At 42.6% G+C, this 21383-nt stretch overlaps 3 protein-coding genes across 3 annotated transcripts; 2 read left to right on the top strand and 1 right to left on the bottom strand.

The window, feature by feature from the left end:
* The first annotated feature begins 4904 nt into the window (after window positions 1–4904).
* On the top strand, window positions 4905–6462 carry LOC124680874 (desiccation-related protein PCC13-62-like). The gene is made up of 3 exons (XM_047215908.1): window positions 4905–5360; window positions 5576–5801; window positions 5877–6462. The coding sequence occupies exons 1-3, from the start codon at window positions 4939–4941 to the stop codon at window positions 6273–6275; spliced, it is 1047 nt and encodes a 348-aa protein (XP_047071864.1). The 5' UTR covers window positions 4905–4938; the 3' UTR covers window positions 6276–6462.
* Window positions 6463–9422: 2960 nt separating this feature from the next.
* LOC124680872 (40S ribosomal protein S21) lies at window positions 9423–11060 on the bottom strand. The gene is made up of 4 exons (XM_047215906.1): window positions 10966–11060; window positions 10406–10488; window positions 10187–10319; window positions 9423–9690 (listed from the first exon to the last, which is right to left on the bottom strand). The coding sequence occupies exons 2-4, from the start codon at window positions 10453–10455 to the stop codon at window positions 9628–9630; spliced, it is 246 nt and encodes an 81-aa protein (XP_047071862.1). The 5' UTR covers window positions 10456–10488; window positions 10966–11060; the 3' UTR covers window positions 9423–9627.
* A 212-nt stretch (window positions 11061–11272) lies between these two features.
* Window positions 11273–15278, top strand: LOC124680873 (cell cycle checkpoint control protein RAD9A). Its single transcript, XM_047215907.1, has 9 exons — window positions 11273–11381; window positions 11502–11763; window positions 11979–12230; window positions 12329–12444; window positions 12825–12889; window positions 12972–13213; window positions 13614–13761; window positions 14499–14539; window positions 14640–15278. The coding sequence occupies exons 1-9, from the start codon at window positions 11277–11279 to the stop codon at window positions 14762–14764; spliced, it is 1356 nt and encodes a 451-aa protein (XP_047071863.1). The 5' UTR covers window positions 11273–11276; the 3' UTR covers window positions 14765–15278.
* The last annotated feature ends 6105 nt before the right edge of the window (window positions 15279–21383 follow it).

Below are 21383 nucleotides of genomic sequence, written 5' to 3'. Positions count from 1 at the left end.
CTTATCAAACACATCTTGAAGTTCAACCAATATTATGTTACTAATGAATTTTTTTTGTGTCCACTACAACTTAAAAAGAGAGTAGACAAGTGAACCCATGAACCCGGTCCATTTTAAATCCTTAGAAACACCTTTCCTTACAACACTTTACATTTGTTGTTATTTCTTAATCCTCAAATACCAAAATACTTTCTCCACATACACTCACACACAAAACCCAAAAACCATTAGGCTTTACCGCTTTTATTTAGCTTGCTTAGTTTACTTATTGCACTTTACTTTGACTTTCATATTACTAATAAAAAACCTTGTGCTTGACCACCAGACGGTGGAGTTGGGAACACGAGGAAAAACTTTACTTTGCAGGTTGCTTGAAGAGGCGAAGAAGAATAAAACTTCTAAGAATATTCCTCGAGAGTTTGATATAAACCCTCAAGTAAGCCTTGTGGGGAAAATACACTTGCTACACCACTCCGCACTTGGAGTCCCAACGAATTGGTACACACGGGGTTGTTACCATCAAGCATATTTTCTGACGCCAAGATGATCCCTCGCCAAGCGCCATCAAGACCAAATCGGAAAACGAGATGAAACTTACAAACAAAATAACGACCAGTCGTATGGTGGGAGACGGACTGTACGGCCTGGTCCTAACAAACCTTCAAAACAAAAGAAAACGAAGCAGGAGTACTAGGGGTCTAACAACCTGTGGTACATGCTAGATGCGATCATACCGCCCGCCCATAGCAAGATCGAAAACCTGGCAGCACACTCAAAAAAAGCTAAGGACTTCAAAAATGAAAATGAAAATAGTAAACTAGACTTTAAAAACCACATAAGGGTAAGGTTATAAATACCTCACTTACCTGACATTTACGAATTTTGTTTTGGGGCTTTTCCTGCCTTCAACTTTGCATTGTTTTTCTTCTTCCCTTTGAATATGGCTGGTTGCAAGAAATTTCTAAAGCCATTACAAAGGGAAACATAATTTTCTTTTCTAGACAAATAGTTCCCAAAGGTATAAATATTGATGACACTCTTTCTTGTGGCCTTATCGCTTCAATTATGATGGGAGTGTCAACATGTTCTTCTTATCTCTATAAGATCTACAAGTCAAATTCTTGCAAAAGTAGAGTCCAACAGATCATCTTTACCTTAACATCAATTCTTTCAAGAATTTCCTTTAAACCATTACGATCAATATGCACTCTAACTTTTGAGTCAAATATATAAGATCTAAATCTATCACAAGAGAAAACAAACAACTAAGAGTTCCTTTTCTGACATTGGGAAGTTCTTTTGAGCATCATTTAAGGTGTGGCTAGCATGATGAATAATATTTAGTTCATCACCATCACACCGACGAAGAACAGCGCCAACGGCTTCATGGCTTTCCTTAAAAATAGATCAAAAGGTTTTCTCCACTTCGGTGGTTTAATAATAGGGGCATTAAGAAGGGCTTGATTTAATATGGTGAAAGTATTAAGACAAGTTTCATCAAAATTAAAAGTGTAATTCTTTTGCAAAAGGTTGGTTTATGGTCTTGCAATTTTAGAGAAGTTTTTAATGACCTAAAAATCTTTTTATACCTTTTACATCCCGAGGGGGTGGTAGCCTTTCTATCGCTTCTATTTTAGCTTCATCGACCTCTATGCCCTTACTTGAGATCTTATGACCGAGCACTATACCTTCTTGAATCTTGAAGTGACATTTTTCCCAGTTCAACACTAGGTTAGTGTCTTCGCATCTCCGCGAAACTTTATGAAGATTAAAGAGGAAATGGTTAAATGAAATTCCATAGACCGAGAAGTCGTCCATAAATACTTCCATAATCTTTTCAACATAATCAGCGAATATAGTAGTCATGCATGAAAAGTAGCAGGGGCAATACAAAGACAAAAAATGCATAAGACGATAAGCATAGAAACCAAAAGGGCATGTGAAAGTTGTTTTAGGTTGGTCTTCAGGATGAACAATTATTTGGGGAAAACCAGAATATCCATCTAAATAACAAAAATGGAATGCATAGCAAGTCTCTCTAATGTTTGATCTATGAATGGTAAAGGATAATGATCCTTTCTTATTTCTTTGGTTAGTTTTCTAAAATCAATGCACATCCTAGGACCAACAATAGTTCGAGTAGGGACGAACTCATTATGCTCGTTAGGGACTACAGTAAACCCACGTTTCTTTGGAAAACAACAAACAAGACTTACCCATTTACTTTTCTCCCCACATGATAAATAATTCATGCATCAAGGAGACGGATTATCCCCTTTCTTACCTCTTCTTCATTTGAGGTTTAAGTCTTCTTTGAAAATCTGCGATCGGCTGGGCTCCCTCATCCATAAGTATTCTATGGGTGGTTATAGAGGGACTAATCCCCTTCAAGTCATCCATGGAATAACCAAGAGCCTTGTTGTGCATTCTTAGTACTATCATAAAGTTCTCTTCCTCCCTTTATGAAAGATTAGAGATTACAATAACATATTTATTAGTATTATCAAGAAACCTGTATTTTAATTCTTTGGGAAGAGGCTTTGAGTGTAGGAGGGGGAAGTTCCTCAGCTCCCTTTCTCTCTGGTTTCAGTTTCCTTTGTGTTTATGTGGGTAAAAAAAAAATCAAATGCTCAGATTTCAGTTTATGTGGGTCATTTTCCTTTGTGTTTACTGTGAAATACTTTTTGCTGTCAGATTATCATGTCAGGTACTTAAATATTCTTTAATACTACATGTTTTGTAAAACCAAATGTAAATACAATCAATTTTAAAAGCTCCAACTTATAGCCAGAGATCAATTTGCTATGTTCCTTTACGACATCAGTGTGGGAGCATTGTCAATTAGCCTAGGAATTTGTGGCTGCAAGCAAGCATTTTAGCTGTTTTTCAGCCAACTTAGGCTTAACTAACTATAGAGGTAATTTGGCTTATTGTTCTCTCCTAGCCCTGTATATAGAGATAATTATGCTTGCTTTGCGTAACCACAAGACCATTAGATAGCAAGACAAAATTACACGTTTGACATATCATAGAGTTGTTCTACATTTGTTTGCTTTGATCTATACTTTTAAGCATCCCCCGATGTAAAGGGAAAGGTAGCAGTTCAAGTTCAACCACAACATAAAGTCGATAGGTCAGTAATTCATTGCAGTCAGCAAGGTAGATGGTTCATGTGGTTACAATTGAAGACATGCTTGGGAAACAGTAAACAAGGAAAGAAATGAACTCACTGGACACCCTGACAACAACCATATATCATCTGCGAAGAAAATCTTGACAAAGTGATCAGAGAGAAATCACCTCTCACCAAGTGATAGCATCTGCGGCCTGCATATGGGATCATCCAGATAAGGCTGAATAAAGTTGCAGCCATACGAGCCATGGCAATCCACTTTGAATTCAATCATCTGAAGAAAGTGATCTTCCTGCAAGTACACCTGGACTTTAATGGCCCGCTTCCCGGCTCAAGCAAGTAATCTATCAGTTGTCAAGATTTCTCACACTATAAATGTTTATAGCAGACATCCGGAGCCGTCGCAGCATGCCTCTTGTGTGTTTGCAGTAAAACACACATGAGCTTGCAACATGTCGAAATGACATAGACAACATCAAGAAAATCAGGATATCGTCAAGACCTACAAAACAACGATGAAGTTAATTAAGAATTGGCACGCTTTTGATTTATTCGTCAAGATCTAAAAACCAACATTAAAGTTGAGAATTGACATGATTTTGATTTATTCGTCAAGATCTACAAAACAACGATAAAGTTGAGAATTGACATGAATTTGATTTCAAATGCTCAGACTTCAGTTTACGTGAGTCATTTTCATTTGTGTTGTTAGGGTATCATGCCAGGTCTTTAGATATTCATTAGTACTCCATCTTCTGTAAAACCAACTGTAAACACAGTCAATTTTAAGAACTCCAATCTATGATCAATTTGCTTTGTGCCTTCAGGAAAGCAGTGTAGGTGCATTCTCAACCAGCCTAGGAATTTGTGCCTGCAAGCAAGCATTTTAGCTGTTTTTCAGCCTACTTATGCTTAACTAACTATAGAGGTAATCTGGCTAACTGTTTTCTCCTAGCGCTGTATATAGAGATAATTATGCCCGCTTTGCGTAATCACAAGACCATTCGATAGCAAGACAAATTACATGGTTGATATATCATAGAGTTGTTGTACAGATGTTTGCTTTGATCTCATCTTTTAAGCATCACGCCCAATCTAAAGGAAAAGGTAGCAGTTCCAGTTCAACCACAACATTAAGTCAGGAGGTCAGTAATTCATTTTAGTCAGCAAGGTAGCTGGTTCATGTGGTTACAATTGCAGGCATGGTTTCCAAATACCTTAAGATTTCCATCAAAGGAAAGGGTAACCCGTAACCCCCATGGGGAACTATAAACGAGGAAAGAATTGATTCTCTGCACACCGTGACAACAACTGCGTTAACTGCCGTGTGTAAATATATCATCTGCGAAGAAAATCTTGACAAAGTGATCAGAAGAAACTCACCTCTCACCTAGTGATAGCATCTGCGGCCTGCATATGGTATGATCCAGATATAGGCTGAAGAAAAGTGGCAGCCATAAAAGCCATGGCAATCCAATTTGAATTCAATCATCTCGAAGAAGTGATCTATCTGCTAGTACATCTGGACTTCAATGGCTCGCTTCTCGGTTCAAGCAAGTAATCTGTTTGCAGATACCTTCAAGTATCTATCAGCTAGCAAGATTTCTCACACAATATTTTCTTTGACAATAATGACACTTGACGAATGGTGGTTAGCTATTAGTTCCAGAAAAGAGCAGACGGCAGGTAACCAGATGGTTGGATATGGATTGCTAATTCACTATAAATTTAGCAAACATCACACCGTGTACCTTCAGAGTTCAGAGTTCGGCCAGCCTCGTCGGCTGCGTAAACCGTCAGTTAAGATGGCAATGTCATCATCATCTCACATCTACACTCCTCTCCTACTGTTGCTCCTCCTAGCATGCTCGTGCAAGGCGTCGTCGGAGCATGCCGTCGACCCTACCTGTCCTCCGGCGAAGACGTCGGCAGTGTGGGCGACGGCGGAGACCTCCAGCTGCAGCGCCCCTCAGTGCCAGCCATCGGCGCCGCACATTCCGGTCCCGGTGTTCCCGTACGACGTCGATCCGTTGCAGTTCGCGCTGAACCTGGAGTACATCGAGGCCGAGTTCTTCCTGCACGCGGCGTATGGAGTGGGGCTCGACCAGATCGCGCCGAACCTGACACTGGGAGGCCCGCCGCCGGTGGGCGCCATGAAGGCCAACCTCGACGAGGTGACCTGGCGCGTCGTCGCGGAGTTTGGTCTGCAAGAAGTTGGCCACCTGAGGTTTGTAAAGCTCTGACGTTATACTAGTATTACAGTGCGTCGTTACTTAACAGACAGAAGCAAGAACTGTACACCACAGCAATAAGGCAAATCCGATATGTTTTCTACGATAACATGCAAATTCATCTTCACCATTTCGAATTGCAATGCATTTGCTCCTCGGTGACAGGAGCTGAAACCTGGCTACTGAAAATTCACATTTTTGTCCATGGCAGGGCTATCCAGAGGACAGTTGGTGGGTTCCCAAGGCCAAAGATAGACCTAAGTGCCAAGAACTTTGCAAGGGTGATGGACGCAGCATTTGGGTACAAGTTGAACCCTCCCTTCGACCCCTACGTCAACAGCCTCAACTTCCTGATGGCCTCCTACGTGATCCCCTACCTTGGCATCAACGGCTACACCGGCACAAACCCGATCATAGACGGCTACGACAGTAAAAAGGTATAATCGAATCACAACAATCCATGCAAATGGACACGAAATCTGTCGGAGTTGGTAAGCGGTGTATCTGCGCAGCTTCTTGCAGGGTTGCTAGGCACGGAGGCCGCGCAGGACGCCGTCTTCCGTGCGCTCCTCTTCGAGCGGCAGCGCGAGACGGTGCCGCCCTACAAGGGGATCACGGTGGCAGAGTTCACCGACCGCATATCGGCGACGAGGAACCAGCTGGGCAAGTGCGGGGTGAAGGACGAGGGGCTCACCGTGCCACCCGAGCTCGGCGCCGAGGGGAAGATCTGCACCAATGTGCTCTCCGCCGACAAGGACTCGCTCTCCTACCCTCGGACACCGGCGCAGCTGCTCAGGATCCTGTACCTCACCGGTGACGAGCACGTGCCCGGCGGGTTCTTCCCGGAGGGCGCCAACGGGAAGATAGCGCGCGAGTTTCTTGGCAAGCCATTTGCAGCTGGGGATAACTAAAGGGCCTTGCAAATTAATAGCCCATAGCGGCATCTATCATCAGAGTGAATAACTAAAAGGTGAATGGATTATGACTGCAATAACACAGTCGACCCTTCAGCGTTGAAGGTCTAAGATATTGAAAGCCAAGTGTAGGCCGCAAAACAAGTTTGTGTTGTTTTTAATCCCTATTTCCTCTGTTCTATAATTCGTGTCGTAGTCGTAGTTAGAACTACTTCACCTCAGAGGATATAACAAGATTATGCCCGTGAAAAGTACGTGTGCACACACGTCCGTTTCCATAAAATAGTAAAATATGTTTTCGTCAGAAGAAGAAAAAAAGATAGCTCAGCCATTCTAAATGTGAATAGATTGGATCAAGCAAGCATGAGAAGGCGTTCTATCATCTCTCTGTCCGCTCCATGTTCTATAGCCTAAAGATCACAGAAGTTGATAATTTCAAACATTGTAGCATCCTTTATTTAGGGTTTTAGAGTTAAGAAATGTTCATTTACAACCTAAGATTTGGGGCAGTCCTCTCCCCTCTGTTAGCGTTTTAGAGGTTTTTGGCCCCAATGAAAATGGCACTATTGTTCTCTACTGAGAAAGCCTCAGTAAGGAAAAAAGATGCCAATTGAAAGATAGAAAGAAGCCATTTCCAGCTATCGAAAAGCTTTCATTTTGTGTGGTGGGCTACCGCTCCATGTGTGTATGTGTGCAGGAACTTGATTTATTAACAACGAATTTTGTAGCAGTGTCAATTTATGGCGCAGGGTGCATATGGTGCATAGTTTTAAAAACCGGACCGGATCGCCGGTTGAACCGGGAAAAACCAGAACCAGCGTCTCCACCGGTTATTTAAGCGCACTGGACCGCATGCGCCAGTGAGCCGGAATAAACCGGACAAACCGCGCTCCAACCACCGGTTTTAGACATTAACCAAAACTGGTTTAACCGCCGGCTCAGCTCCCCCGTACAGTAGTATCTTAAAAAGATGGTGCGCTGTGTGGGATTCGATCCGCGCACCTAGTGCGGCTCTTGAAAGAAGATAACCAGCTCAACTGTGAACATTTCTTGTCAGTTAGAGAGATGGGATCATTTTATTATCGTTCTGCACGCTTCTTTTTGCAGTTTACTACTCTACTCTACATGGATTTTTTATACTATATGGTCGTGTCTCTGATAAGTTTTGTGACGCTTCCAAAATAGACTATTCCCATAACATGTTAGACGTGACTATCATGTTTCAGAACTATGGTGGTGGTGCGTTCTCCAAACTAGGCTCTAGAATATATTGTATTCGTACAAAACAGTATACCACAACGTGTTATATGAATTACTATTCATATAGATTCTCAGTCTAGACACACGATCATATTTTTCATACATATTTTACTATTTATCGTAACATTTATTAGTAATCATATATTATTTTATAGCTTAAAAAACCAGACAGTGAACCGGTGAACCGATGGTCCGACCGGTAAAAACCTGAACCAACGACCTTACCGGTTCGATCACTGGTCCGGTTTTTAAAACTATGATATGGTGATAGCCACCAACCAATACTGAGGTCGACTGGACATAGGCTAGATTGGGTGAAGCAAAAAATAGTTTGATTGGTTGCCTGGTTGGACTCCACATTGTGGCCAGCGTGGTTCTTAAGGCACCAAAACCGGCCTTGGTCCAGGCTCCAAAGGAACAGTCGAATCGGCCATTTCCCTAAAGCCTTCGCTATTGCGCTAGCTTGCACCTGATGAAACCTAAGCAAACATGAGTTGTTTGGGCTCACCCTACTTAAACTCCTTCACCTCCTTCCTTTGAATCAACACAACCATGATTTGAATTAAAATAAGATGTACATGACAAAGATGTACGCCGATGATATGAGTCCATTATGACAATCGGTTTCGAGTTTCGTTAGCCGTAAATCGCAAATTTCATGTTCATGTGCACAGCTTTTTTGATTGAATTTCGCCAAATTCGTCGCACACAATCGAGCGTATGAATTTCCTTCGACGAGTAGGTTCACCTCACCATTACGCACAACTCTCTTGTTGTAAGTTTATCGTTTCGATCGACATGGGAAGATAGATAAACAACTGGGTAGTTCACGTGTAATGTAACCTGTTGCTTCAAATTCCACTTGTCTTCCTGATCATCTTGTTCATCGATTCATGGTGGTAACCACCCTCGCCGGTATGGTGGTATTTCCATGCGCCGTCGTGGTATGCATTGTGCCCAACTTCGTGTATGACGTAAGAGGTGAGAGAGCTTAATCCATGTTGGTACCACCGTCGTCGTCCAGGTTTTATCGTGGTAGATCTTGTGCCCGACTTCGTGGACAGCAACATTGTCATGGTAGGTAAGAGGTGGTAATCCATGGCGGCAGCCACCGTCAGCATCGTCGACATCATGGTGGTATTTCCACGTGTCGCCATGCTAACCCTTCCATATAGCTCAGCGGCGTGGTAATGATTGTGGTATGTGAGAGGAAGTAATCAATGGTAATAGCCGTTGTAGCCACAGTAAGCGGTGGCATGGCGGTAACCTTCGTTGCCACCGCCGTTGGCAAAAGCATGATGGCAACCATGTAGGTGTATACTAAAATATCAAATAGGCAGAGTCAAATTTGTTGATTCTCGTTTACTAAAATATCAAATAGCATCAAACTCATGTGTGGTATTTTGAAAGGTGTTCCTAGTTATATTGCGTATCTTGTATGTAGATAGCGAAAACCACCTTGGCCACCGCCAACAAGTGTATGGTAGTCTTTCCAAGCAACACGCCGCACCAGTGTGGTGCCAAGCTTTGTGAATAAGTGGTAAGCATAAAACTGGGCTCATATGCAACAAACTGGAACAGAGCTCGTTTGCAACGCACGATGCTTCTCATCTAAGCTTCGCCCCACATGCAGCTGCCTGCAAATTAACAGACTACGATAGCAGGCATCAATCAACAGGCTTCGGATGCTGCTTGCCACAAGACAGCACAACAGGGCTGAGACAGTGAAACCAAAAATAGAACAAAAGATAGGCATTTCCGACATCGCAGAAAGGGCTATGCATCACAGACATACAAATACAGAGATGGTAAAACACATAGATGATTCAGATGCAGGACACCAGTCCTACACTAAATATCTGTTTGTATCGGGAAAGGGACAACTTGTAAGAATTGGCAGCAGCATATATCAATCATTCAACACAGAATTAAACATAACATGCTCAGATGAAAACGAGCCAAGTGACATCAATTCTTAGATTCCATAGTAACAACTGAAACCACAGACATTGTACGCAAGAGCTAGATAGACATTAAACTGAAACGAGTTCCTGGTGAAACTAGGAGCGAGATCTAGAGCTGGTTGATCTCACTGCTTGATCTCAGCCTTCCTCTTCTGCCACAGCCTGTCCAGAGAGCCATCAGCATCACCCTGCAACAATGAAATATCATTAGTACTGATGCTGCATGACTACAATCAGATAAAACATGGTGCAATAAACACCTCAATCTGAAATGAAGCTTATTAGGGCACATCTGAGAAATTGGACTCAGTGTAAGACTAATGCAAGAAGCTAATGTCAAAAATGTGCTTTTCAAAAGTTAAGATGCTGCAATAGAAGAACAGCAATACAGGTTGCCTCAGTGCAAGACATAAAAGACAACACAATTGCCATCATTTAGGTAAACTGCCAGCACAATGTTTACAGAGCAATAGATAAGACGAGTCATTGAGTCTACACATTGCAAGCATGTTTGAATATTGAATTTAAAAGCATAAACTGAATTCGAATTCCATGTCAGGGCATCATAAATCAGGGTCCACAACAAAATCTAATTCACATAGGTAGATACTAATCTGATGACTAGGGAACATTACACCTCAAACGCATTTCAGCAAGCAGAATCAGGTAGACAAAGATAACTACCTGAGCACGGACGAATCCAGAGAGAGCGAAGGTGGTGAAGCGGCCATCGTAGAGCCCATTCTCATCGACATGTCCGATGTTGATCTGGACAGAGGCGTGGTCCTTGGCCGTGATGATCCTGTTGGTGGCCGAGCTGCAAGAACAAGCAAGGGATTGTCAACCATTCCTCAAAGCAAGACATAGACCATTTCGCTGGGAGTGAGCATCAATCAAGCCTACCACTTCCTGGGGACGTAGAGGTCCACCATCGTACCCTCCTCGTTCTGCATGGTGGCGGCTGGAGGGGAAGACCACAACAGCTACTGCAGAAGGGAGAAGACAACAGTTAGACAAAGGCTCGCAGGAAATCGACTTTTGTCCGTTAATTAGGAAATCTTCAGAGTTATCGATTCATTGAACTAGCGACAGCAATACGAAACTCGTATCCACGCAAAGGATATTATCAAGTCTGGCTCTAACAAAATCATGGGAATCGATTGCTGTGTAAAATACAAGACAAACAAGATCTGGTATGCAAGCTCCCTGCTTAACTAGCAATTCCATAGTATAGTTGCTACATCCAGATATTCACTATGGAGTTAGTCCATCTTGCGGACCAGGGAAAGCATCGTGCTACACTAATCATAGATCCTCCAAAACAAACCCCAAATAACTAAACAGTTCGTCCCTAACATACGCCATGGAATCAACGAACCGGAGAACGGGCGAAACGGTGGAATAGCAGATCGAGCGAGAGATTACAGAAAGGAGGGGGGCGCAGGATGCAGGGACGGACGCACCTTGATCTCTCGAAGGCGGCTGCGGGAGGACGAAGAGGAGCTGGTGCGGCGGCGGCGCAAGGGTGTGAGAGGCCAAGGACTTTATAGCAGGAGACGGGGGAGGATGGCTTCGTAAACCCTAGTATCCTGTCGTGGGCCCACATGGCAGCGAGACGCCGTTTGGAACGCACGGCTCATCTTGGGCCGTAGCGAGGTATTTGCTGAGGCCCGGCCCATTAAACCGAAGCCCACGTCTTTTGGTAACCGGCCCCTTTTCCCCTTTTCCCTCCTGCTCCTCCAGAACTTCCCCAAACCCAAACCAGACGCCGGCCATGGAGCTGTCGATGAGCGGCGGCGCGCTGCGGACGTTCAGCCGGTGCGTCACCTGCCTCGCCCGCATCGGCTCCGAGCTCGTCTTCCAGGCCTACCCCGACAAGGTCCGCCGTCGTCTATCGCAGCTCCCCGCAACCCCAGTTCCTCGCCGGCGCGCGCGCGCGCGCGATTTTGTTGCGCTTCTGTTGATTTCTTAATCTGATGCTTTTTCGTTCGGTTTCCAGCTGGAGCTGCACACGCTCAACAGCTCGAGGTCGGCGTTCGCGTCCGTCTCCCTCAAGCGCGACTTCTTCGACCACTTCCACCTCCCCACCGACGGCACCACCGCCGCGGCGGCGGCGTCGTCCACGCCGCTCCAGTGCAGCGTCCTCCTCAAGTCCGTCCTGGCCGTGCTCCGCACGCCGACCGCCGCGATCGACCGCATCAACGCCTCGCTCCCGCACCACGACGCCTCCAAGCTCGAGTTCGTCATCCACTGCCTCAACGGTACATACATACTCCCTAGCCCCATGCCCCCCTACGCCCTACCCCACTCTAGGGTTCCGCCATTGGTGACACTCTACTGCTCCCAGTTTCGCATCGGCGCGCATTTTCCCCCGTTTTCCCGCCAGTTTCGCCGTTTGGCGCGGGCGCTCTTTCCCCAAAATTTCCGTGCGACTCTGAAGGAGTCTGACGCCTTTTGGCGCGCTGTGTTGTCAAAGGGTTGAAGAAGACGTACCGGATCTCGTGCACCGCGGAGTCCGAGGTGCAGACTCTGGCGCTCGACCGCGGCCGCTTCCCCAGCCGCCTCGCCATACGGCCGCGGGACCTCACGCGCCTGCTCTCCAATTTCCAGTCCTCCCTGCAGGAGCTCACCATCATCGCCACCGAGCCTGCTGCGGGGTTGCCCTGCGTGGATGATGACATCGGGGGGAAGGCAGTCGAGCTGCTAAGCTACATCGACCCAACCAAAGGTGCCATTCCTTTTTATGTGGCTGGCGTGGTGGTGAAATTTGCCTTGAATTCTGCCGGTGACTGGGTTGTGAACTGTGATGTGGTTTTTGGGTTGCAGATGACTACGACAGTAGGCTGCACACGCAGCTGTGGATCGACCCAGCAGAGGAGTTCTTGGAGTATGTGCATGCCGGTGATCCGGTAGATGTCACTTTTGGGGTGAAGGAATTGAAGGTGGTTCTAGCCCTTTTCTCTTCTAAGAAAAGATTTAGGACATGAGCATATAAGAACTAAGAGAATTACTCCTTTGAAATGGGAAATAAATTGGAACCTATTCGCTTTTATATGAATCCAGAAATATTTCTGTGTAAAAGCAGTAGTGGTTTCACTTTCAGGAAATAATTGTTTATGTGTCCACACTTGTAGTCAAGCTCAGAATGCAAGCAACACTATATCATTTCTACTTTTAGAACAATATACAAGAAGGGTTTGGCAATTTATTGAAGTTGAAGATTGAAGTTGAAGATAATGGTTCTGTCTTTTGCTCTTATACCTTTCTTCGCACAAGTGTTGACTCTTGAGAGATATGTTTTTGTCTGTTTATTTCGATCTAGGCACTGTTAACATTTTGTGAAGGATGTGAGGCTGATATTCTCCTATTCTACGAGAAGGCTGGCGAGTAAGCAATTTACTGATCGAATCTTGATATGTTTTTGGACTGCTTCTCACTCGTGACATGTGAGGCTTCATTTGAACTGCAGACCTGTGCTGTTGGCCCCAAGATTTGGATTGGATGATGGATCAAGTTCTGATTTCGATGCAACTCTAGTTCTAGCCACTATGCTTGTTTCACAACTGAATGATGGCAATGTTCCTCAGCAACCACCTACTTCGGCACATCATGCAGAAGAACCAAGAGCTGCTGCTGCTGCTGCTGCTGGTGTACCATCACCAGCTCCGGAAAATTTCTCAAACCACACAAGAGTATGGTCAGAGCTTTCAGGTGTGTATCTTTTTGGCAAATTGTTCTTGTTAGCCATTAGCCTACCCCAACTTGCTTGGGAAAAAGGCTTTGATGTTGTTGTTGTTCTTGCTAGCCATTGATATGGTCACACTTGAGACATGCATACATATATCAAACTGTGCACCATTGTGGTCTGATGAGAACCTATGCACGGCCAAAACGCATGTAGGAAACATCTTGGCCACTTTTGTCAGGTCAATGTCAGACCATAGTGCATGGTCTTCCACATGCCTAGGTGTACTTAGAACTTACTGGTTTTCTTTTGCCTGAAAACCACCATCATCTATGACTGAAAAAATTCTTTCATCTCTGAATCCTAGCATTATCCTGTTTATTTATCACCAAAGCTAGCTAAAGGTAAGCAAGCTTTCTTGAACAGGTGTTACTCCCAAAAGCCATGAGGCGAACGCCGAAACACGTGCCCAGAAGGAAAGAAATGGAAGAGATCGAGTACTGAATGACACGTCAATGCCGCCTATTAGCAATGCTCCCTGCAAGCTGCCAGTCACAGATAACGCAAACTATATGTATCCTTTTAAGTTGCTTCACTTATTATTTTTGATAATTTATTTAGGTGATATAAATTGGTACCATAAACGTCAGGACTTGCAGCTATATAATTATCTGGCGTATCTCTTGGCTGTCAACTTAGCTAATCTGGCGCCATAACAGAACACATTTTCCCTGTCCTCTCTAGGAAATTGGGCCAGTATAATTGACATGTGCTTAAGGTGGGATTATAATGCCACTATAGCAGCATCCCACAACATGGCATCTTTCCGCCCCACATGTTGTAGAACTAGGCAGACCAAACCCTTGCCTCACTTACCTATCTTCCTCGGAGTTTTTGGGTATCCACTCCATTTCAGCTAGTTCAAACCATATAATTCCAACTTCTGATAGGGTGTGAAATCACAGTCATACCTGGTATTCTTCTACTTGAAGGGGATATGCTGATAAATACACTGCTCCGATTTAATGACTGATGACTATCTGATACAAAATGTTGGAGTCCACAAAAGAATCATCTTGTAGACACTCAGTGAGGAATGGTTACTGATGAAGTAATCAAACACATCTTGCTATGGCAATTAGGTCACTATACTAACCATTTGTTAAATCCTACTCAAGTAATTAGCCAATTGTGCCAATATATATGATGTTAATGTAGATTTTTCATTCTATGTGAGTCATAGATGTTTTTATTAAGTATGTCTGCTCTCCTACTTCCGAAACTTGCTTCTTTAACTAATTTGTACTACAGAGTGCAGCCTGTGCAAAAGGATCACTTGGAAGAGCCTCCTGGTTAATTATCTGAGCAAAAACCAATACATATCAATCATTATTTACTGATGTATTTATGTTGCAACTGAATGTCTAGCTAACTGGTTTTCTTTTGCCACAGATGTTGTGAGTGATAACCCTCGTTCGCAGCATCACCCAAGCAACTGGGTAGGGGCCGATGAAGATGATGATGACGAAGAAGATGAGGAACTTTTTGTCCAAACAACACCTCACTACATGGACTAAGGATCGATGCTGATTCCAAAAAATTTAGGTACATTCCAACCAAGTACATCATGGATGAGCTAGGAATTATATAATGAACCTTGTATTTCATGAATGGAGTTAACAACATTAGTTCATTATTTACCCCGTACCTAGTCTGTACTCAGGTGTGGCTATTTCATTGTTGCACAATATGGAGAATACTAAATGCAACCTGTTCTAGTTTGCATACGTGGTCTTTTCTTTCTCTGCTTTTTTCCCAACGAAACAAGAGAGTGTCCTACTGTATATATATTATAAAAAAAATATTTACGTGCAAAAAGGGAAAAAAAGACAATATGTTGCAATTATAGATCTATCCAGGCAGCTTTGCCTGATGGATAACCATGGTGAGTTCTTGTTTGCACAAACGGTTCCATCCTTGGATAGGAGTTTTGTTCTTAAAACTTAAGCATTTGAATTCCCCAGATCCCCTAGCAAGTCATAATGATAATGGCCACGTCATAAATGGTTTTTTTAAGTTTGTCTTTTTTGCTTCTTCGAAATCTTGATCTAGTCCTTCGCCTTGTGTTTGATGGCGTTGATGGTGGTGTTTCTCTTTGCGGTGGCTCGGGACAACGCAATGTAGAGCTGGTCATGAGAGAATACCGGTCCTGAATCCTGATAGGTAAGCACCAACAATCGAAATAGTCTGCCCTTGTGCCTTGTTGATTCTCATGGTAAAGTTGAGCCTGACTAGGAACTGCTTCCTCTTGAATCTGAACCGGAACATGCCATCATCGGAGGGGCGGAGAGGTATCCGAGGAAGAACACCCTCCACCAAGCGTGCTACCCTATCACGATCTCCGCATTGATGCTGTTCCTTTGTAACCCAAGAACCACAAGCCTCGTGCCATTACACAACCCATTAGTTAGGTCAATGTTCCTCAGGGTATGACATGGTAGTTTATCTTCGTTTCAAGGGTGTGCGGGACTATCCGATAGGAGTCAGCTAGTTCAGAAACTTGGCAAGGTAGCAAGTCATGTGGATTGTCCATTGCACTGTCAAAGCTATGGTAGATCTAATTTTCGTCTAGAAAACACTCAATCATATGCATGTTTATTACAGCGACGTTGTCTAGATTCTGTAGGAAACAATTCCCAACAGGCCCAGCTTTGCCATGATGATCAATAAGGCGTAAGGGCAGGCCATCCTGATTGCTGGCGTGTACTTACCGGGACCGACATTCTCTCATTGTCAGCACTACGTTACATTGTCCCAAGCCACCGCAAAGAGCAACATCAAGATATTCTCCATCAAGGACAAGGAAAGGACCAGATCAAGAATTCAAAGAAGCGTAAAAGACGGAGCCCTTAGTAATGGCCACGCAGAACATAGTCTACAAGAAAGTCTGTAGCACTTTATGCTCTTGGACCAAATTTGAGCAGCTTCCATATAACACGTTAGTGGCATCTTTGAAAATGTAAGTGTTCTAAACAAATTTGATATATGTTCATTTGAATTATGTGAAGCGAAAACTTTAATGTTTTTGGAATTCTACGTGGCTATATTTTCTATATATTCATGGTCGTTTTATTTACAAATGTAAACAAGTGTGACAACAGAATAACTCAAGGGGCTGTGGCAACGTTGTAGAGATAAAAAAACATGACAAATAATGAATATAGAGGAAGATGTACGTAAAATCAACGTTGCAATATTAGATACTTGTAATTCCCTTTCGGTATCGGTAAGTTTATCCTCACAAGTCACAAGTTTGAGCAGCAGTTTCTGTCCTAGTTTCTCCAAACTTCTTGTTTAGGGCAAGAATTCTGGAAGCAATTTTGTCTGCTTAACTTTTTGCCTAGTTCTTGAAGATTCTTGGTGATAGTTTGCATTATCATGTTATCTCTGACATAAATAGCAACCCAATTATGTATGAAGCTAAATGATTAAGGGTCAATGCGACCTTTATGTGGTATTAACCTTGATATTTCTTTGATGATCTTGTTGGTTACTCATAATCCAATCTCGTGATTGTGCTTTATAGCTAAAATTTTCATGTGCATGTCTATCTTTGTTGGATCATCATGCCATCGACGAACGGGGTCTAGGAGAATAGGGAACCGACCTATCAAGGGCGTCCTCCGAGTACAAAAACTATGTGAAACATTAGTTAATGTAGAGAGTAATGCACTAAAGGAATATTTCTTGGATTTATCTAGTGATGTGAACTATTGTTGTAGGACTTGTAGCAAAGGTAATTTTTTTCTGAATAGTACCTTCATCTAGTAGTTGCTAAAAGTTCCGGTTGGAAGATTCAATTCGAAACATCCTAGTTAAATTTAAGGATATCCACCATGTTTTCAACAACGGTCAAATATTTGGTGTGGACATACTTTTTTGCTGTGGGTGGCGATAGCGAATACAACAAATTGTCAGTGTATGTGGAGATTATAATCATCCTGTCAAGGGTAATCATAAGTTTGTTGTTAGTTTGGTAAGTATTGAACAATTCATTTTCTTTTGCTTTTTTTTGTACGGATATTTATATCATACCTTTTGTGTCAGAAGGTCCATTATATGGGACACATTCATTGGAGTGATAGGAATTCTTTATCATCAAGGCCAAAAGATTATTTTTGGTGATATAGCACTTCACAAGACTACGTCGTAGAGACATTGTATACATTTGTATGATCCTCCAAAACCAGTTTTTGAGCAAATAAAGTCACCAAATAAAAAGTTAGCTTTGGAGGACTTATAATGCTGGTGAGGCTTGCCAAGTGCTATATCACCAAGACGCAATTTTTCACATCGGTGGCAAATATTATTTTATCACTCCAATGGATGTGTCTATTGCTATGGTTCTTCACATACAAGGGGATGATATAAATATCCGTACACCGTAAGCAAAAAAACAATGAATTGTTTAATGCTTATCAAACTGGTAACAAATTTATGTTGAATACCCTTGAGCAGTTGATCATAACCTCCACAATTCCTAATGATTATTTCATCAGACAATTCGTTTTGGTCGCCATTGACACTATTCTAGCATCCACGGCAAAAGAGTGGCGGCGCCGAATATTTGACCCTTGCTGAGAATGTGGTGGGCATTCTAAAATTTAATTGGGGATGTTTCACATATACTCACTTCTTAGATTCCATCTGGAATTTTGAACAACTAGATCACGTTATTCATGAAATTTAATCTATGCTACAAGTAGTACAACACTAGTTCACATTCAGTAGATAAGCCTTAGAAATATTCCTATGGTGCATTACTCTCCACACATTAACTAGTGTTTCATATAGTTTTGGTAGTGATGATTATAATTCTGGTAGGCTAGATGGAGGAGTAGTAACTTTCCATACGGAACTATTTCATTTTAGCTTTCTTGTGACTCAGGCATCTAGCTTTTGTAAAGATATCATGAATATATGTGCTCAGAATGAACCAAACAACATTACCAATGTTCATCCTACCATGGCAGCAAGCAAAGGCATGCTGATGAAAAGTTAATTCCAAATTTCTGTTTGGTAAGAGACCTGTTGTCACAAGAGACCTTTTGTAAAAATTTCTGTTTGGTAAGAGATCTGTTGTTACGACAAAAATTGCTGTTTGAACTAGGTTGTCTAAGCCGGAGGACGAACTTACTGATGTCACAAGGGAATTACAAGTATCTGATATTGCAACACTGAGTTTACGTATGTCTTCCTCTATATTCATTATATGTATTTCATGGTACAGAAAAGTGATCCTCTATATTAGTTATCGGCATTTTTTTTGGTAAGATCATTATTAAAAAAATGTTTCAGCATTTCAAATACGTCCATGCTGCAAACCCGCAAACAAACTAGGGTATGCAACTAATTCCCATTTATTACAAGAGACCTGTTGAAAAGTGCGTTGTTGCAACTTCACTGCTGACATCTAGAATCATTGCAGCTTACATCTAGGATCACTATGGCGCGGCAAAACACTTTGCATTTTTGTTCAAAAATAACTGACCTCTCACCATCATTAGTGGAGGCACCGACCTTGCCGATTCAGGCTCGCTAGGCATGAATCTGGCTTGTTGAAGCCCCGCCAGAGCTGGATTTTGAAACCCCATGACCATCTTCCTCGAGCATGATGGCATGTGGGGAAGTCCCTTTTTCGCGCTCTAACTCGACCTCTGTCTGTCATGGCCCATGGGTTCATTCATGGCAGTAAGTTTGGCGACTTTCAGCCAGACGGGAGGTAGCATTGAAGGAGTTGGGCCAGAGGTGGAGGAATAACATAGATGAAGGAGGTGGGTCACGAATGAGCAGAGGGAGATTGTGTTGTGCATGAGAAGCAATAGATGAAAAGAAGTTGTGGAGAAAAATGATGTAGGGAGGTGTGGACAAACAAGGGGAATGGAAGCGTGCCTCCAGAGGACCTGGCCGATAGATCCGCTTCATCCGTCGGTTGATGTAATTCATCCGACCAGAACCTGAAGACTCGCGATTTCTCTTGCAAAACTTTACTATTAAAGGGGAGTTGGTCACAGTTGTTCATCCCACTTTCCATCCCCTCTTTATAATACCCAAACTTATTATGCTCCGTTAGATCTAATCTGACACCAGCCATTCATCCCACCTCCCCATGCACCACCCCTTCTGGCAAACAAAAAACTCATCCCATCTCAGTACTGAAAGAAAGGCAAAAAATAAAAGAAGTTGAATTTATCTCAGATTGCGAAAAACAAAAGGAAAGCTGTGATTTGGTTTTTGCTTTGTAGGAAAGAAGCAACCTATTTTTTAAAAAAATAAATCAATATGCTGATATAATTATTTTTATTCCGTTGTAATGTGCTGGTATTTGGCCAGTTCAACTTTGATTGCACCCTAAGACCATCTTCACAAGCTTTTACTTAGCTTGTTACTACGAAGAGGAAATGGACAATTTTGTGCAATGTAAAAGGCTCTCTGGTAGATTGTTGGTTCGACTGTTACTGAAACCCTACTTCTGCCATTCCCGAATCCCAACTCCTTCCAAAGAGCGGGAGAGGGTACAGCTGGGTCTAGTGTAAAATGGCCGGTCCAATATTGTTAGGAGCAAATTGTCAATGGTGAAACTCAGTATTAAAGTGATGATAGCTTCAGGTGATGGCAGAGCCGGCATGCAGGTTTTACCAGGGAATAGTGGAATCTGGCGTCGGTGTAGAGATCAAGGTGGTGTCAGCATGCGGTAGTCTGATGATGAATTTTGCGTAACGTATTTCAGTTTGGACTGGTATGCTGGGTGCATTTTCAAAGTAAAAGCAACTATTATTGCTTACATCGTTTTTGTTAAATTTGCATTCTTACATTTGGAGGTTTTCCTGATACAGATATGTTTTATCTCTCCTGGCTAATTGCATCATCTTTCATTCTGACAACTACCGATTTTATTTCATGCTCACATAAACTTTGTTCTATCTAGGTTCTTTAGCCTATTGTTGTGGCATGTGACTGTCTTACTTCCGTTTTGGTTGGTTATCTAAATGCCTCTTTAATCATGAGAAATTTTAGGATGAACAAATGCATAACTTTTCTCTTGCCTTATGGCTGCTTAATCCAATTGTTAGACGTTTCAATAGTGCATACCACATTCACTGGTTTTTACTACTCATTTAGCCAACTCACCCACCATTGGTATTATTTGACACTTCCATAGTATGGTGGCTAAAGAAACTATGCTCACACTTAGATTGCAGTTATCCTGGGTTTATTGGGGGAAATTGAGTTGTAGCTCATAAATAGGATATGTATGTAGAGCTTTGCTGGAAGTAAGCTTTGGGCTTTAGCTAATTTGATGCTTGGGTAAAATTACAATCTTCTACATGGGATACTAAAAACAATTGAATGACAGGGCTTTATAAGATGTGTAGCAAAAACATGCCACCATTTCATGATTATATATTCCATGTATTGTGCATGGGATAAATAATCATCTCCGGTTGCCTATATAATGCCTTGAAGGAATAACTTTTTTTTTTCTTAAGTGTACAAATCATGTGAGTGTTTCTACTGCGCGTGGTTTTCCTGGCAGGAAGTCGCCAAAACAATTGTTGTAGCAAAATACATGAATTGATTTTTTTATTTTTCTGCGAACTTTCTTCAATGTTTACACATTGTATGTAAGGACAGTCTTTCATCTGAGACACCGGATCCATTACAAAGCTCGAATAACATAAACTATTTCATTTTTTGATTACAGAAGAAAAAAATGAAGCAATGTAAGAGCATCTCCAGTCGCGTCCCCCAAACCGTCCCCCAAACCGCGCCGGATCGAGCGTTTGGGGGACGTGTTTCGTTCGTGCCGCGTTTGGGGGACGTCGCTCCCCAGCCGCGTCCCCCAAACGCCGCCCCCAAACATTTAAAATAATTTTTCTCGGCATTTTTATTTCAATTTCCACAAACTAATACATAATTTGGAACGTGGTTTACACGAAAACACAGTTTGGAACATGGTTTTCCACAAACTAATACATAGTTTGAACCATGGTGGACACAAATATAAAATATTGCAAAGAAACTAAACCTAACTAGGCCGTGCATCGAAGGTTTCGTGTGTTCGCTGCTAAGAAAGAACACTCGAGGGCACACCCGATCACCTAAACTGGAAAATCCAGCGGGAGGATGGTGCCC

The sequence above is a fragment of the Lolium rigidum genome, unplaced genomic scaffold (genome assembly GCF_022539505.1).
Source record: "Lolium rigidum isolate FL_2022 unplaced genomic scaffold, APGP_CSIRO_Lrig_0.1 contig_30137_1, whole genome shotgun sequence".
NCBI classification, from domain to species: domain Eukaryota; kingdom Viridiplantae; phylum Streptophyta; class Magnoliopsida; order Poales; family Poaceae; genus Lolium; species Lolium rigidum.
The sequence above is the reverse complement of the archived record's forward strand: the minus strand, read 5'-3'. Positions and strand labels throughout refer to the sequence as shown.